The sequence below is a fragment of the Antechinus flavipes genome, chromosome 5, assembly GCF_016432865.1.
Source record: "Antechinus flavipes isolate AdamAnt ecotype Samford, QLD, Australia chromosome 5, AdamAnt_v2, whole genome shotgun sequence".
NCBI lineage: Eukaryota > Metazoa > Chordata > Mammalia > Dasyuromorphia > Dasyuridae > Antechinus > Antechinus flavipes.
This window is the reverse complement of record NC_067402.1, coordinates 286,693,274-286,710,428: the sequence shown is the minus strand read 5'-3', so window position 1 is coordinate 286,710,428 and position 17,155 is coordinate 286,693,274. Positions and strand designations below refer to the sequence as shown.

Sequence of the window (17,155 nt, the reverse complement as noted above, 5' to 3'; positions counted from 1 at the left end):
GCATGGGATGGCCCATAAGGAGATTTTATAGGGAGATTTTAGCCTTAGAGACATGACTGGGATTTTTGACAGGGTGTAGCAAGGTGAGACTCTATGAAAGGTGGGTCTCAGGGGTTACCATAACATGGATTTCTCACTGGAGGACTTCTCCAAAAGGGTGAGATCATGGAACTGAACTAATCTTTATCAGTACCTTCTACCTGCTTGTCTCAGGGATCAATTCTTCAGTTTCTTTACTGGTCCAACACACCATTCAGGATCTCATCATTATTTTCCAATTTTCTCATAGTTTTGTCAAAGTTCTTATCCCAGAAGCTAGAATCTGGGATTGTCAAACAGCAGATAACTATAGTCATTTCCTACTATGTGTTGTGTACTTAATCTATTCCCCTGATCCATCACTGTTTCTTGGCCAGTTCCGAATAGGTTTGATGATTGCTGCTTTATAATATAGTTTCAAACCTGGTACAATTAGGGCACCTTCCTTTTCATTTTTTTATTAATTCCCTTGATGTTTTTGATCTTTTGTTCTTTGAGATGAATTTTGTTATTATTTTTTCTAGCTCTCACAAAATGGTTTTGGGTAATTGGATCGGTATGGCATTGAATAAGTAAATTAATTTAATTAGAATTGTCATTTTTATTATATTAGCCCAGTCTACCCATGAGCAATTGATATTTTTCCTGTTCAGATCTGACTTTATTTGTGTGAAAAGTGTTTTGTAATTATGTTCATATAGTTCCTAGGTTTGTCTTGACAAGTAGACTTCCAAATATTTTTTATTGTCTACTGTTATTTTCAATGGAATTTTTCTTTCTATTCTTGCTTCTGGGTTTTGTTGATAATATCTAGAAATGCTGATGATTTATGTGGGTTTATTTTATATCCTGCAACATTGCTAAAGTTTTTGATATTTCAAGTAGTTTTTTAATTGATTTTCTATGGTTCTCTAATTATGCTATCATATTATCTGCAAGAGTAATGGTTCGTTTATTGCCTAAAATTGAATTTTAAAATTTAAATTTTTTAAAAATTAAATTAAAAATTTTTTGTTACATTTTAAACTCTCTCTCTCTCTCTCTCACTTGCTCGGTCGCTCTCGCTCTTGCTCTCGCTCTTGCTCTTGCGTTCTCTATCTCTCTCTATCTCTCTTCCCCTTCCCCTGCTCTAGAGAAGGCTACTATTTGATACAGATTTATAAAATATATGTAAAAGCATGCTGCATATACTCCTATTTGTCATTTCCCCCCCTGAAGATGGATAGCATCTTCTTTCATAGGTTTTTAAAAATTGAAGAATTGAATTTTTAAAGATTTTATTTAATTCTTATTATGTGCCAAACACTAATCACTGGGGATACAAAAATAGAATAGACCTTGCCCTCAAGAAGCTTACATTCTAAAAGGGGAAGACAAAATATATAGAAGAAAAGGAATAGGAAAGGGGCATGGGTCTGGTAGAGGATTCAGATGTACCATGCAGAGTTTGGAAAAGACCAGGGAAAAGCAGGGTGTCAACTAGAGATCATCCAGGCCTGAGCTGGACCACTGGAAGAGGTTCCACCCCAATCAGGGATGAACACTCATTACCCTTTGGGGCCAACCGTTCTATTTCTGGACAGCTCTCGTCATGAAGGTGCTTTTCCTTATACAGAGCTAAAATTGGTCTTCCTGCTCCTCCAGCCGCTGCTCCTGGTTCTGCCCCGTGCGACCAAGCAAATGAAGTATAATCTCTCTTCCCTTCAACTGGTTGATGAAAGCTTTTCTCCACAGTGTTCTGATCTAGAAGTGAAACATCCCCAGCTTCTTCAACCATTCCTCTGGCTTTAGGTTCCTTCATCCACCCCTGAACATCACAGCCTGCCTGGGGTGGGCGCCATGTTTCTCTGTGTGCAGCCAAGTAGGATGTTAGCTTCAGGGGCTGCTGAGTCTCACTGTCAATGCACACTGAGTTAACATGAATTCATTAATGTAAAAATTCCTAAATCTTTTTCACATGTACTAGTCAGAACTATCACTCTGCTCTTTCTTCTCTCTGTGCAATTTTCAATAGATATTTTCCTTTATCCCAAATTATCTTTTTATTAAAGTCAGCTCTTCCTTGTAGTCTATTGAGACATTTAGAGATCCTATCCTGTCTTCCCTTTTGGCCCTCCCTTCCAATTACTTATCCAAATCTTGATAATCAGACCACCCATCCCTATCAGACTCACTATCAAAAATGTTAAACAAGGAAGCAGAATGTGATGGAAGGAGCATTGGATTTCAGTGGGGGCCTAGTTTTGTTTTCTGCACAAAATCAGGGCTTACCCAATGCTTGCTGAATGAATTAATAAATGGAGAGGTATAGGCCTGTGGCCCTTCCCAGTGCAGCCTGAACCAGAGTAAAATGTAAATGGGAAATATTTAACAAAATAATAAAGACTCAATGAAGCAGAGATGGTATAACCTTTTGAGTGGCCCCTGTTTCTTTAAAGTTGACACTGCTGGTGTAGACCTGGTTGGTGACACCCAAAGCAGGAAGAGCTCTGGATTTGGATCTGGATCCCAGCTCCTCTTCTGCTGCCTCTGTGATTGTGATCCTCCCATGTCACCCTTTCAGACCTCAGTTTTCTACTCTGTGAAATGAATGGGTTGGATGACCTCCAAAGTCCCTGCCAGGTCTAACGAATCAATCAGTTGATCATAAAGTATTTATTTTGTTGTTCAATATTTTTCAGTTGTGTCTGATTCTTCATGACTGGGATTTTCTTGACAAAAAGTCTGGAGGGGTTTGCCATCTCCTTTTTCAGCTCATTTTGCAAACAATGTTAAGTGACTTACCCAGGGTCACATAGCTAGTAAGTTGACTGGGGTAGGATTTGAACTCACAAAAATGAGTTTTCTGATTTCAGGCCTAGTGTTCGCTTATGGGAGCAGGATGAGGCAAAGGAGGCAGAGAATGCGTGAATAAAGAGATCAGAAAAGAGAATGGAGCCCTCTGAAGCTAAGGGGATGAGAGGTTACCCAGGAGACTGATTTGATACTTCAGAAAAACAGAGGATGGGAAACAGTAAAGTCAGAAGGAATATGTTTCTGGAGACATGGTGTCTCCAGACCCCCCAAACAAGCAGTTGAGAACTGAGGGAATGAATGAAAATTAATTTATTAAACATATCCTGTGTGCTGAGCACTGGACTAAGCTTAGAGTGAGGGCTTAGAGAGAGAAAAAGTAGGAAAAATCCCCAGTCTGAGGGAGCTCACCCTTTGCTTCAGGGAGACAACACATAAAAGACAGAGATAAGACTTGGAAGTGCTGAGGGCTAGACACGTGGTCTGGATGGCGAGGTCCTGGGCTTCTTAGGTTACATAAATAGGTCAGATGACAGCATTTCGCAGAATCACATCATTTGAGAATTGAAAGAACCTTCAGTGACCAGTGGACTCTATAAGTCCAACCCAAACATCACAGGACTTCTCTTTCATGCTGTTTATATTCTTCTTCTCACACATCTAATTTATGAGAAATAGCAAGTTCTATCCCCTTCTTGCTTTTTTTTACTTTCCCTTCTCTCTCTTTTCTTCAAAACCTCAGAACAGAACCAATCCTTCTTCCAGGTCCTCTGTTTTCCTAATTTAATTCTCTCAATACCCTTTAAAGATATTAATGGTTTGAAGGGACACTTGTTTCTTCTCTCTCATTAGAATGTTAGCACTGTATCATATAGGCCCTTCTAATTGTTCAAATGCATTTACCTTACTAATTTTCTCTTCAATCTTGGGTTTGCATTTTGAACAATTTACTAAGTTCTAACTAAGTTCTTATTAAGTTACTAACTGGTCTTTTTTTATTAGAAATGCTAAAAAAAAAAACTCTCAATAAAAAGTTATAATAAAAAATAAATAAAATAAAACTATGAAGTAATAAAAAAAAGAAATACTAAAAAAACTAAAACAAAACTCAATTCCATGAGAAGTCCATTTTTTCCCTCTTTAGAATGATGTGCAGCTTGTTTGTAAATCTTTATCTTTTGCCTTTTGAAGTTGAATTCCAACTTCTTCTCTTATTGTAGGAGAAGCTCCTAGGTCTTATGTGATCCTACTGTGATTTCTTGATATTAGTATTTCTTCTCGAATAATTGTAATTGCTCTTTTTTTGATATGAAAGTTCTGGATTTTGGCTGTTAACATTCCTGGAGCTTTTTCTTTTGTGATTCTTTTTAGGAGGTGATAGATGGATTGTATCTTTCTATTATCCTCTGGTTCTAATATATATGGGCACTTTTAATGTATGATTTTTTGATACAGGATTTCCAGATTTTTTAAATAATTTTTTAAGGAGTCCAGTGACTTGATCTATATTCCCACTCAGTTGTTTTTGATATCAGATGCCTTGTATTCTCTGCTTTTTTTTTAATCTTTGGGTTTTATTCTACTATTTCTTGCTATCTCATGCAATCATTGATTTCTGTTTTGTGTATTCTAGTTTTCAGAGAGTCCCTTTCTTGGGTAAGATTTGCTACATTCTCTTCTAAGCAATTTATTCTCCTTCCAATTCTTTCCTCTAGAGCAGAAGTGACACATTTACTTTCTCTGACCATGGCAGCAAAATCCCTGAATGCAGCCAAACTAGATCAAAATTTAATTGGGAATGTTTAATAAAATAAATACAAATACTGTATAACATAGATAAAATCAATTTGTGGTTTTCCAAATCAGTATGCAACTGGCAGAGATCTGCTTCTATTTTATTTAGATATTAGCCTATGGCTTTAACTTCATTTTTTTTTTTTAATCTCTTGCTTTATTTCTTCTAGATATTCAAGTAATCCTTATGGAAAATCCTTTTTTTTTCCCCTCGAGTCTCTGCTTACAGTTGCTATGGAATTACTCTCTACTTCTTTGGGAGATCTCCAGATCTAAAATAACTTGTGATACTGGTCAGGGTTTTCTTAGGTTTACACATATCTCCAGTTTCAGTTCTTGGATTGGGGCCTTGTGCCAGGGTCATTCTGTAGTTTTGGGTGGAGTAGTCAGGTTTCTTTGTTCATAGCCTGGGATCCTTTAGATTCCTATCTATCTTCCAGGGTCATGGTCCTCTGAATCTCCAAGTCCCTTTCTGTCCTTTCCTGGGTCCTGGACAGCTCCTGGGCATCTGGTCTGTTCTAACCTGAGTATTCTCCGCTGGGGCTTCTGAAACCCTTTACAGGTAGTTCCTCTCTGCTAGTGCTGGAAAGCTACCTGATGGTGATTCCTTTCCTATTGCCAGTGGGTTTCTAGCTATTTTTCTGTGTAACTCTGAGATAGAAGACTTAATATATATAATCCCTCCTAGGATTTCTTGAGTGTTCTACCATCTGGGGTGAACTTTAAGTTTTTGACGGAGCAGGCGTGTGGGAAGTGGGTGGCTGGCCTCCACTCAGGCAGCCATCATGGCCGTAAGAACAGCGTACACATCTACACAAATCTGGGGATTTAAAAATAGCTCCTCCCTGTGAGAGGTTGAGGACTCTCTGTTCTGCCATCCTTAGTGTAGGGAACCCACAGGATGAAATTGAATTAAAATGTTTTGGTTTGGTTTAGTTTTCAGGCAGACCCTAAAAAGCCCATTGGGGGTCACATCCTGGCCCATGCTTCAACGACAAGGATCTGCTTGCGTAAGGGAAGAGGAGAACTTCGAATCGCCAAAATTTATGACAGGTAACTTGTTTTTTTGTTTGCCTTAAGCAACTGCACAGATGGGGAGTAACAGAGAGCGTTGCCTACCTAAAATTTAGACTGTAGATGGGAACAAGGTCTCCCTTTGAAAAGGATTTCCTTTTCAAAAGTTATTTTGAGAGGAGGATGACTATATTAATTGTTTACCCTGGGGACTGAGGCTGGAAAAAAAAAGTCACATGGATTCTCAAGTCTCAAGTTGCTTCTTGATCCAGCCTCTGTATATTCTTGGCGCTGAACAAATGTTAAATAATGACATGGTTAAATAATGATCTGGCCTCCCACCTCTCTAGATTACTGTTTTCCTCGAGCCTGTGCCTTTTCCTTTTGGAAAACAGAGTATGCAAATGTTGTATTTTATGGAACTATAAGAGCTCTCTGGTAATTTTCTGGAAATATATTTAAGTGGATTCACAGACTTACTGGGCCTCTCCGGAGTTACTTGGTGGTTTCCTTGGAGGGGCCACTGGGATCCATGATGAAAAACCTGGAATAGATCCAGAGGAGGGGGATCAGGCTAGAGGGAAACCCAGAGACCATGCCATGGTGGGGATGGGGTGAAGGTGGAAAAGTTGAGCTTGGAAAGAGAAGACAAGAGGGGGATGTGATCACTGCCTCCAAGGATGGGAAAGACAGTCCTGGAGAAGATAGGAAAGACTTTTATACTGGGCCCTCAAGAACAGGACTAGCCATAATGGGTGGAAGTCACAAGAAGTGATTTGCAGAGTGGCTGGTTTCCATCCAATGCGAGGAAAATTTTCCTAAGAATTGGAGCTATTCAGAAGTGGAATGGGCTGCCTCAAATAGAGGCTCATCCTCACTGGAGGCCTACAAGTAGAGGCTGTGTAACTCTGAGATTCCTTTTTAGTTTTGCTTTGGCTTAGCTGACTTCTGAGTCTTCTCCAGTCCTGGGACTTTCCTTTTGCAGTATAAAGGGTTTGAGAATATGTCATCCCTGCATGTTCATCTGAGCCCAGTAAACTTGCAAGACCAAGCAACCCCACCAGGCTTGGGATCAGTTTTGCTAATCCAGTAAAAGATAACTCTGCAGAGCCAAACCTCACTTTGAAGTCTCTTTTTGGATATATCAGAATCATCAAAGATGCCCTGATGGATGGATGGATAGATAGAGATAAGAGAGAGAGGGAGAGGAGGGAGGGAGAGGGAGGAAAAGAGAGGAAGAGAGAGAGAAAGAGAGAGACAGAGAGAAACAGACAGACAGAGAAAGAAAAGAGAATAGAGGAGAGACAGAGAGAGATGGAGGGAGGGAGGGAAGGAGAGAAAGAGAGATAGAGAGAGATAGAGAGGAAGAGGGAAGGAGGGAGAGATGGAGGGAGGAAGAGAAGGATAGGAGAGAAAGGGAGGGAGGGAGGAAAGGAGGAAGACAGATAGGGAGGGAGGAAGAAACAGAGATAGGGAGAGATGATAGGTAGATAGAGATGATAGAGATAGATAAAGATAGATGATAGAGATAGATTAGATAGCTATAGATATAGTGGCACAGTTAGATATAGAGGCACAGGCCTCTTTGTGATTTTTAGTATCAAAAGAGTGATAGATTAGGGAGGTGAATGTGCAGCCATGCTGGCCACTGTCCCACAGGAGATCCAGCATAGAGACAAATCAGAGAGATTTCTTGCAGACGGGGGATTTCAGGGGATTTTCAGGCCCGTGTGTGCTGGTGCTGAAGCTAGCCCAAGGAAGGAAGGTCTGGCTCAGCTACCTGCAAAAGAAAGACTGAGTAGATGAAAAATAGTAATCCCATTTAAATTGCCCTTTAAAGTTTTACAAAGTGCTTTACATACTTTATGTCATCTGATCCTCACAGCAATCCAATGAGGTACTGTTACTGTCCCCATTTTACAAATGAGGAAATCCAGAGGTTAAGGCCCTTGTCCAAATGATGACATGCAGGTAGATAGAAATCCATAGTTTGTCCATCAGCATATGTCTCTCTGTCCATCTGTCAGTCTGTCTCTCTCTGGGGCAGACATTGCAAATAATGAACTAGCATTGCTCAGGATGAGCAAGCAAGGGTGACTTTGTTCTTCACTGTTGGAAATCCTGTCCAAGGTGATGCGGTCCCAGAGCCATTAGAACACTGTGGGATAACTACTGATTCCCAGGATGCTTCACAAGAGCTAAATCAGGGCAAAAGCCTTTTTGATGGGGCAGCCCTCTTGCCTCAGGGGGCATCTCAGACTCCATCCTTCTCGGCCCCTCTGGATGAGTCCCTGGGCAGCTCCCTAGTGTGCAGCCCCTCATTCTGCCTCTGCTTCAAGTCCACCAGGGAAACTCCTGCTTATTAGACACAAAACTTGTTCCAGTAAATCTAGCTGTGTGGTGAGCTTTAGGCCAGGTCCCCAGGCCTTCTTCATATAAAACTGTTCTCTGTTCTGGACATCTCTTGGGGAGGACACCCAACAGTCTTGCACCTGACCTCACGTAGATAGCTGATTGACTAGTGCAAATACCGCCCAGAACTCTGGAGCTGAGCTGCTGCTATTTCATTTTATAAATGGGGAAACTGAGGCTCCAAGAGGAGGGGCCACACAGCCATTAAATGACAGAGGCAGCATTCACCCAGACTTCCCTCCAGACTGCCCTTCTCTTTATTCCACTTAAAACACTCGTGGGTGACCCATTGCTTATGGATTTTCAGATTTGTACACATCACGTGTGTGGATCTTGGTCAGACACAGGCCCATGAGCTTGTGATCGCAAGTCCAGACAGGTAAAGGCTGCAGATTTCACATGCAGGTGACGTCCTCATATGCTCAGAGGGCCGTGTTAGAAGCTGGGTCTCCTCATGTGTTTTCATCCTTGTGTTTCGGTAGCCCCGAGATGCCTGAAAATGAAGCCACCTTCGCAATAACAGCTGGAGGAATTGGGGATGCCAAGGAGTAGGTGGAGAGCTGGTGCGGCTCGGGGGGGCAGAACAGGCTCCCTCAGACCCGAAGAAAGGGAAGAAAACCACAGATTCAGCGCATGAAGACAGGCTGTGTTTTTTCACATGATTCAGAGTGTTGACTAATGCAAAGTGGGTAAAAGAGATAAAAATTGTTCCTTGCCTTTTAAGTACCTGGTTCCTCTCCTTTCATCTTTTCAAAGTGTACCCCCAGATTTTCTAAATTCTCAGAACAGACATCGGATGAACCCACAGAGTTCTGCCCTGCAGTTTTCCGGAGTTCTATTACCCCCGCTCATCCTTCACTTATATTTCCAAAAATAGGAAAGCTTTGTGAATACTGGGGTAGAGAGGCTCATCGGGCCCAGGAGAAAACCGTATGTATTGAGCACATCAGAGTGTCTGAGTGGCCTTATCATTCCTAGCAAAATAAACTAAGTCACTGTGTAGGACAGGTTGGCTTCCAGCAGCTTCAGACTGTCAGATTGCAAATGTTTAAAGGGTTAACTTTGTTTCCTTCTGCTTATTAAACACAAAACTTGTTCCAGCAAATATAGTTGTGCAGTGAGCTTTATGCCGTGTTTGCTTCTGTTTATTAAACTTAAAACGTGTTCCAGTAAATATCGATGGATGTTGATCTTTAGGCAGTGTCTCCTCATAAGAGGTCTGTTCTCTGTTCTGAGAACTAGGTCTTGTCCATGTGTCCTTCACCAGGCCTGTCCTCAAGGCCTTTCCATTTTGGAAGATCCTGCTAGATTTCCCATCCCTCTGATGCAGCTTTCAAGAAACCGTGAGCTGACATGTATAAGATAGTGTTTTAGAAAAAGTGATTTGGGAGGGGATGTCCATCAGCTGGGGAGTGGCTGAATAAGTGGTGGTGTATAACTGTAATGGAATATTGTTGTTCTATAAGAAACGATCAGCAGGATGATTCCAGAGAGACTTGGAGAGACTGACAGGAACTGATGCTGAGTGAAATGAGCAGGACCAGGAGAATATTATACACAGCAAGATTATGAGATGATCAGCTGAGTGATTCAAGGCAATTCCAATAGACTTGGGATGGAAAGTGTCATCTGCATCCAGAGAGAGGGAGATTAAATGGGGATCTTTTATGAACACTTTCAAGAAGCCTCTTTAGGCTTCAGACCAATTTATTTCACTCTGATATTTCCTCTGTGGGTAATATCCTCGTCTGAGTTGGTGTTTGGGTTGAAGGAGTTTTCTATGGTCAAGGTTCTTTTCTGTTTCTTGCTCATTTTCTTTTGATATTTTTTGTTGTTGTTGTTGCTGTTATGGTCAAGCTCTGCTCCTGGGATAAAGTGCATGCTTTCCCAAGCTTCCTGTGCAGTTCTGAGCCTTGGCTTTGAGCACAAGGGTCCCTTGTGTTTGCAGGAAATAGCTTTGCCTGCTCTTTTCAGGAAAGAGCCTGTTTTCCCAGGGTTTGCCTTCTGAGCTGGGACTAGAAGCTGCCCCACTGATTGATCTTCTACTGAACCAGGACAACGAGTCTCAGTTGTTGATTTGTTGTGATTAAGACCCTTTCAGAAGCTTTTCCAGAGTCTGTCGGAGCTACACTGAACACCCTTTTCACTCCAATGAGACTGACCTTTCTTGAAGTTTTTCCAGTCTATCTTGAGCTGGAGAGAGTTTTCATTCCATCAGACTCTTTCCAAAGGCTTAGTTGCATGTGATTTTCTTTCTTTCTTTCTTTCTTTCTTTCTTTCTTTCTTTCTTTCTTTCTTTCTTTCTTTCTTTCTTTCTTTCTTTCTTTCTTTCTTTCTTTCTTTCTTTCTTTCTTTCTTTCTTTCTTTCTTTCTTTCTTTTAATATAACTTTTTATTGACAGAACCCATGCCAGGGTAACTTTTTTACAACATTATCCCTTACACTTGCTTCTGTTCTGATTTTCGCCTCCCTCTCTCCACCCCATCCCCTAGATGGCAAGCAGTCCTATATATGTTAAATATGTGTTGCATGTATTTTCGAGGAAAACTGGGAGAACTCAAGCAGCTTCTTGACTTTACATCTGCCATCACCCCCAAAAGTTCCTGAATGTGGATCAAAGTATTTTCACCATTTTTTTGGTTGTAGTATGTTTGCTTTTTTTTCTTTTTCACTTTTTTTCTCCCTTTTGATTTGATATTTTCTTGCACAGCATGACAAATATGGAAATATGTTTAGAAAAATTGCACATATTTAATCTATGTTCAATTGCTTGCTTTCTAGGGGAAGAAGCAGGGAGGGAGGGAGAAGGAAAAATTTGCAACACAAGATTTTACAAAGGTGAATGTTGAAAATTATCTTTGCATATATATGAGAAAAAAATTAAAAGCTATTAAAAATTTAAAAGAAGAGTAATTTGGCTGTTGGCCCAGCATTTTTATATGCCCCAAGGGCTGCCATATTGGAAATGTACTATACTTGTCCATACAAAGACTCCACCTTCATTTTATGTTCCTTTTGAATGTTTAACATTTACAAAACACTTTCATTTAGATCATATTTTGTTCTCTCAACAAGCTTATGGATTTGGAAGGGTAGTTATCACCTCCTTTTTCCTGCTAAACCCAAATATATCCAGAAGCAGGCAGTGAGCAGAGTGGAGAGCGAGCCACAGAAGAGTCAGATAACCCACAAGATTTGTTGAAGAACATTTTTATAGCCAGTCAAGATTGGCAGGATGAAGACACAGGCAGCTAGGTGGTGCAGTGGGTAGAGCACCATCCCTGAAGTCAGGAGGACCTGAGTTCAAATCTGCCCTGAGACACTTAATACTAATAAGCTGTGTGACTCTGGACAAGTCACTTAACCCCAACTGCCTCACTTAAAAAAAAAAAAAAAAAAGGACAGGTATTGGGATGTTTTCTAGAAGGATGGATGAATGAGACCTTGCACCATATCTGGTTATCCAGTTTCATACACACTAAATGCCCCAGGCTCCAGGTTAGGTTTCCAGACCATAATAGCCCAGTAAGTCCAATCTCTGAGGGGTATTGGAGATGTTTCCTCGCTTTTCCTGATTTCTTGAGAGTCTAACATAAGGTGTTAGCTGTTCCCTCTGCCCCTAAGGTTGTGCTTTGGGGTATTTGAACCGTATAATTGATTAACAGAGTAAAAGAGGGAGAAAAGAAAAAGGGAAGGAGTGAATGTGCTGGGCAATTTTTTTATTTGTGAAAGATGAAGAAGAGATAAGCCTGAATGGATGAAGGATGGCATTCTAGACAAGGAGAATAGTAGGGGCAAAAGCAAGGAGGTGGGAATGTGAATGAAACTTTCGGGAGAGAGGGGATAGAATAATGTGCCTGCAGCAGGGTATCCGTGAAGGGTATCCAGTTAACAATCAGGAGGAAATATCCAAAGTCTTGAAAGCCAGGCTAAGAAATCTGGCCTTTTTCCCACATGAATGGAGGGAAGCAGCAGAAGGTTCAGAGCAGGGGGAATTAAATGATGAAATTGGCCTTTGAGCTGCTGTTCCCTAGGATCCCTGAGCTGCCCTCCTGGGTTCCAAAGGTAACCTGACTACCTATTAATGCTTGAAAGCCTAATTACAGTTATTCAGCAATGGGAACACAGGCATCCTCATAAGGCCATTATTTTACATAATGCAGATCCCAGAGACGAGCCTATGAGTTTACTTGTTTTTTTGATTCCTCAAAGCTAATGATAATAATAACTAACATTTATGTTTCATCTACTCTGTGCCAGATGCTGTTCTAAAATACTTTATAAATATCATCTCATTTGATCCTCACAATGATTCTGGGAGGCGAATGCTATTGTTTTTTCCATTTTACAGATGAGGAAACAGAGGCCAACAGAATAGTTAGGTAATTGGGTTAAGTGACTTGCCCAGGACCACTCAACTAGTAAGCACCTGAGTCAGGATTTTTTAAAAAAATATTTTATTATAGCTTTTTATTTACAAGTTATATGCATGGGTAATTTTTCAGCATTGACAATTGCCAAATTTCTTGTTCCAATTTTTCCCCTCCTTTCCCTACCTCCTCCTCCAGATGGCAGGTTGACCAATACATGTTAAATATGTTAAAGTATAAATTAAATACAATATATGTATACACATCCTAACAGTTATTTTGCTGTACAAAAGAATCGGATTTTGAAATAATGTACAATTAACCTGTGAAGGAAATTAGAAATGCAGGCGGACAAAAATAGAGGGATTGAGAATTCTATGTAGTGGTTCATAGTCATCTCCCAGAGTTCTTTCGCTGGATATAACTGGTTCAGTTCATTACTGCTCCATTGGAACTGATTTGGATCCTCTCATTGTTGAAGAGGGCCAGGTCCATCAGAATTGATCATCATATAGTATTGTTGCTGAAGTATATAATGATCTCCTGGTCCTGTTCATTTCACTCAGCATCAGTTCATGTCAGTCTCTCCAAGCTTCTCTGTATTCATCCTGCTGGTCATTTCTTACAGAACAATAATATACCATAATATTCACATACCACAATTTATTCAGGCATTCTCTAATTGATGGGCATCCACTCCGTTTCCAGTTTCTGGCCACTACAAACAGGGCTGCCACAAACATTTTGGCACATACAGGTCCCTTTCCTTTCTTTAGTATCTCTTTGGGGTATAAGCCCAGTAGAAACACTGCTGGATCAAAGGATATGCACAGTTTGATAACTCTTTGAGCATAGTTCCAAATTGCTCTCCAGAATGGCTGGATGTGTTCACAATTCCACCAACAATGCCTCAGTGTCCCTGTTTTCCCACATCCCCTCCAACATTCCGCATTATCTTTCCCTGTCATTCTAGCCAATCTGACAGGTGTGTAGTAGTATCTCAGAGTTATCTTCATTTGAATTTCTCCAATTAATAATGCTAAGTCAGGATTTGCATTCAGCTCTTCCTGTCTCCAAACTGGATGCCTTGATGTCCCTTTCAGATCTGAGATTTTGGGATGATCAGAAGCATTTAGAAGTGAAGCTTCCATCAGCCTGTGTCCTATCACAGCTTCTCTGGGCGATGTCTCCTTCCTGCCTGGGTGGGGATGATAACAGGAAATTCTGAGGTTAGTAGTACTAGTGAGTACTAGTCCTGAAGTCAAGAGGAGCTGAATTCAAATATAGCTTCAGTCAAAAATAAAACAAATATAGCTTCAGTTTGACACTAGCTGTGTGACCCTGGCCATTTAACCCAATTGCAGAAAGAAAAAAAGAAATGAAGGAAGGAAGGAAGGAAAGAAAGAAAGAAAGAAAAAAAGAAAGAAAGGAAGGAAGGAAGGAAGGAAGGAAGGAAGAAAAGAGGAAGAAGAGAAAAGAAGGTAAGAAGGAAGAAAGGAAAGGAGGAAAACAGTAAAGGAGGGAGAAAGGAAGAAAGAAAAAAAAAAGAAAATGAAGATAAATTGAGAGACAAGATTTCAAACATGATCAATTTATTAGTTAGGTTAGCAGTAACCAGTTGGATCAATGGCCTCTCTCAATGACCATAAACCCCGAAGGAAAGTTCTGGGTGTATCTTTCTTCTAATTGGCTTGACTCGACATCTTTGGGATCTCTCCTGGCCAAGGAAAGACAATCCCAATTAATAGATATCTTCAGGAGGAGGTGGATTAAGAATTTACTTTGGCTTTTTCCCATTACTTCCTATAAGGAGAGGGAAGTAATCCTCAAGTGATAAAATGAGTCTGGAGACTGGTGTATCTTCTGGAGCATTTGGTTTTAATTAAATTAATTTAAATTTGAGATAAATGGGTGATGGATAAGATTACAAAAGTGAACAATACCAGGGCAGAGCTACAAATTATAGAACTGAAACTCAAAAAAGACTTTACTCAAAACAAATAAATAAATGAAACACACGAAAAGAAAAAAAAGGGAAAATAAAGGCTTTACTCCAAGGGTAGAGGTAGTTTAGAAGCCAAAAGCCTGACCTTCAGGCAAGTTTCTCTAGCAATTAGGTGAAAGGTGAAGTCACAAGGATAAGTAGTAGACTCCCCTGGCCTGGGAGAATATTATGGCAGATTGATGACATCTTAAAAACAGAATTAAAATCAATTTTAAATTTTATACAGATTTTAAAGGACCTGGGAATCAGGACTTTCCTCCTTCATGACTCCTCATTATATTCTGGGTGTTCCAAAAGTCTTAGTGCAGTGCTTAAGTGATTAAGCTTTTAGCACATCCTGTGCAAGCAATTCTTCTGCTATGAGTCTCATGATACAAAACACCAGGACCTTAGGGTTGGAAGGGACCTCAGAGGCCAGCTAATCTAGCCTGACCAGAAATTCCCTCTGCAACATAGTCAAGAGTTGGTCAACCTGCCATTGATTCAAGACTTCCATTGGGAGGAGCCCATCCCCTTTCCAGGTGGGACATTTTGAATTGTCAAGAAGAACAAGTCTGCCTTGTATAGTCTTAGAACTTTTACCAGGAGGTAAATCTTCCTGATTTGCAGGCTGGCCCTCTGCCTCTCTCCATTAGGCCACACTGCTTCTCACATCCAGGAAAATCTTCAGTCTTTTTTTAGATAACTGGCTGTCTAGATTTGTCTTTCCTATTTTATTTTGGTAAAATAGATTGTTAGCACTCATATTTAAAAACCTCAGTGTCTGTCACTCCAATCTTATCAGTGTCAGCCTTCAGAGAGCTGTCTGGATTTCCCTCTAGTTCATTTGCAAATCTACTTGGTATCAGGAGGCAATGTGTAAAACTTGTTGCAAACCATCAAGCACTTTTGCACTTTCCTATTTTCTATTATTATTTTTGCTATTTGTAATATATTTGCTACTATTATTTTATTTATTAAAAAACAACAATATTAGCAAGAAGGTCCCAAGTATATGGTTAGGGTAGGGATTGTTTTTGGCTTTCCCCTCCCCCCAAGTAGCTTTATAAACCCAATTATGTAAAAAACCAAAGGCCTCACCAATGTCAGTCCACCTCAGCCCATTCCACTCTACTCTTAGTGGATAGAGAGGGTAATACTTTACCAAAAGGGAAAAGAGGAGGAAAACAGAGGAGAAATTTTGCTGGTTTTTGTGTCCCCAAATTTTAGCCAGGTGCCTAGCACATAGTGGGCTGTTCACTTCACTGACTTCTGGGGCCATCTTTGGTCAACTCTTAAACTGCCAAATCTCTGCTTCTTTTCAAATCTTATTGGAAAGGAAAGAGAACTGAGGGGCTGGGCTGTAAAATGGGGAGCTTGAACCAGATGGGCTCCTTTCTGGTTCTGTTGGGTCCATGACATCAGTGATTATTTAATTTCTTTAGCCTAAAATCGGAAAGGACATATTTAAAGATCATGTTGGGGGAAAAATGTATTTTTCTAGCAATAATCAATTTTTTAAAATGTTGAGCACCTATCTTGAGTAAAGTCTCATGGTGAACAGTGAGTCACCAAAAACGTATACAAAACGTTATATACAAAAACATAAAGTTGGAATGATTTCTGTATTGTGTTTAGTGCAGCTTGGAGTAAGTCCTTAATTAATGCCTTTTTAATTTTCCTTTCCTTTCCTTCCTTCTTTCCTTCCTTCTTTCCTTCCTTCCTTCCGTCCTTCTCTCCTTCCTTTTCTTCCTTCCTTCTCTCCTTCCTTTTCTTCTTCCTTCTCTCCTTCCTTTCCTTCCTTCCTTTTCTTCTTCCTTCCTTCCTTCCCTCCTTCCTTCTTCTCCTGTCTACAAAAGCAATCATATCTTTACCTTTGGTCATTCTGCCCCCAAAATATGAATTCTGATCAGTTAAATTTCACAAACTATCTTGGGGTTCACCTATCCAGTCTTATTTTAAATGTGTTAAAAAAAAAAAAAAGGAAAATTAAAGGTAATTAATTAGAAAAAAAGATCTCCATTCAGAATCTGTTTCAGATACACCATGGCAGGACACTTAACTCCTCCGTGCTCTAGAAGACTGGAAGAGGGTTCCCCAGGTATACTCTCTGAGGGAATTTCTGTCCTGGAAGTGCTCCAGAGGGATGAAATTACAGATCTGAACATCAACCCCGCCCCTTTCTTTACCCCCTAAGAAATGTTCTAGTTACTTGCTAAATCCTAAAGATGCAAAATAAAGCATTCCTAATCCTCAGCCTATCCAGAAATTTGGGGAGGAAAGAAGGCTCACCACGTCATATGGTTAAGTGATTAAGCTTTTGGCACATCCTGTACAAGCAATTCTTCTGCTAGGAGTCTCATGACAAAAAACACCAGGATCTTAGTGTTGGATGTCACTAGATCTAGAGCTAGTTTTACAGAGGGGGGAAACTGAGGTCCAGAGAGGTCATCACCCAAGAAGTAATCTCTAGAAATAGGTTTTTAATCCAGTCTTTCTGAATCGGTAGCCAGTGGTTTTTCCACTTTCTTTGCCTTGCTTCTTCCTAGGATAATCAGGGAAAATTTCTCATAAGCAGTGACACTGAACTTGAACCTTGAAAAAACCTAGGGTTTCAGGGAGACAGAGCCATAAGGGGAGAAAGCCTTCCAAATATGCCAGATAACCTGGGCAAAGGCACAATGCTCTATATCATAAAAAGAAGTGGTATTTCCCAGGAGATACATGGTCAAAGGAGATGACCAGACTG

General features: G+C 40.3%; 1 protein-coding gene across 3 annotated transcripts in view; it reads left to right on the top strand.

Annotated features, from left to right (window-relative positions):
• Positions 1 to 9,157, top strand: part of DMC1 (DNA meiotic recombinase 1) — a 47,918-nt gene extending 38,761 nt beyond the window's left edge. For all 3 annotated transcript variants that reach the window (XM_051961972.1, XM_051961971.1, XM_051961969.1), the window contains 2 exons: positions 5,563 to 5,679; positions 8,535 to 9,157. In XM_051961972.1, coding sequence (XP_051817932.1) covers positions 5,563 to 5,679; positions 8,535 to 8,604 — 187 coding nt within the window. In that variant the 3' untranslated portion in view covers positions 8,605 to 9,157. The remainder of the gene's footprint in view (positions 1 to 5,562; positions 5,680 to 8,534) is intronic.
• The last annotated feature ends 7,998 nt before the right edge of the window (positions 9,158 to 17,155 follow it).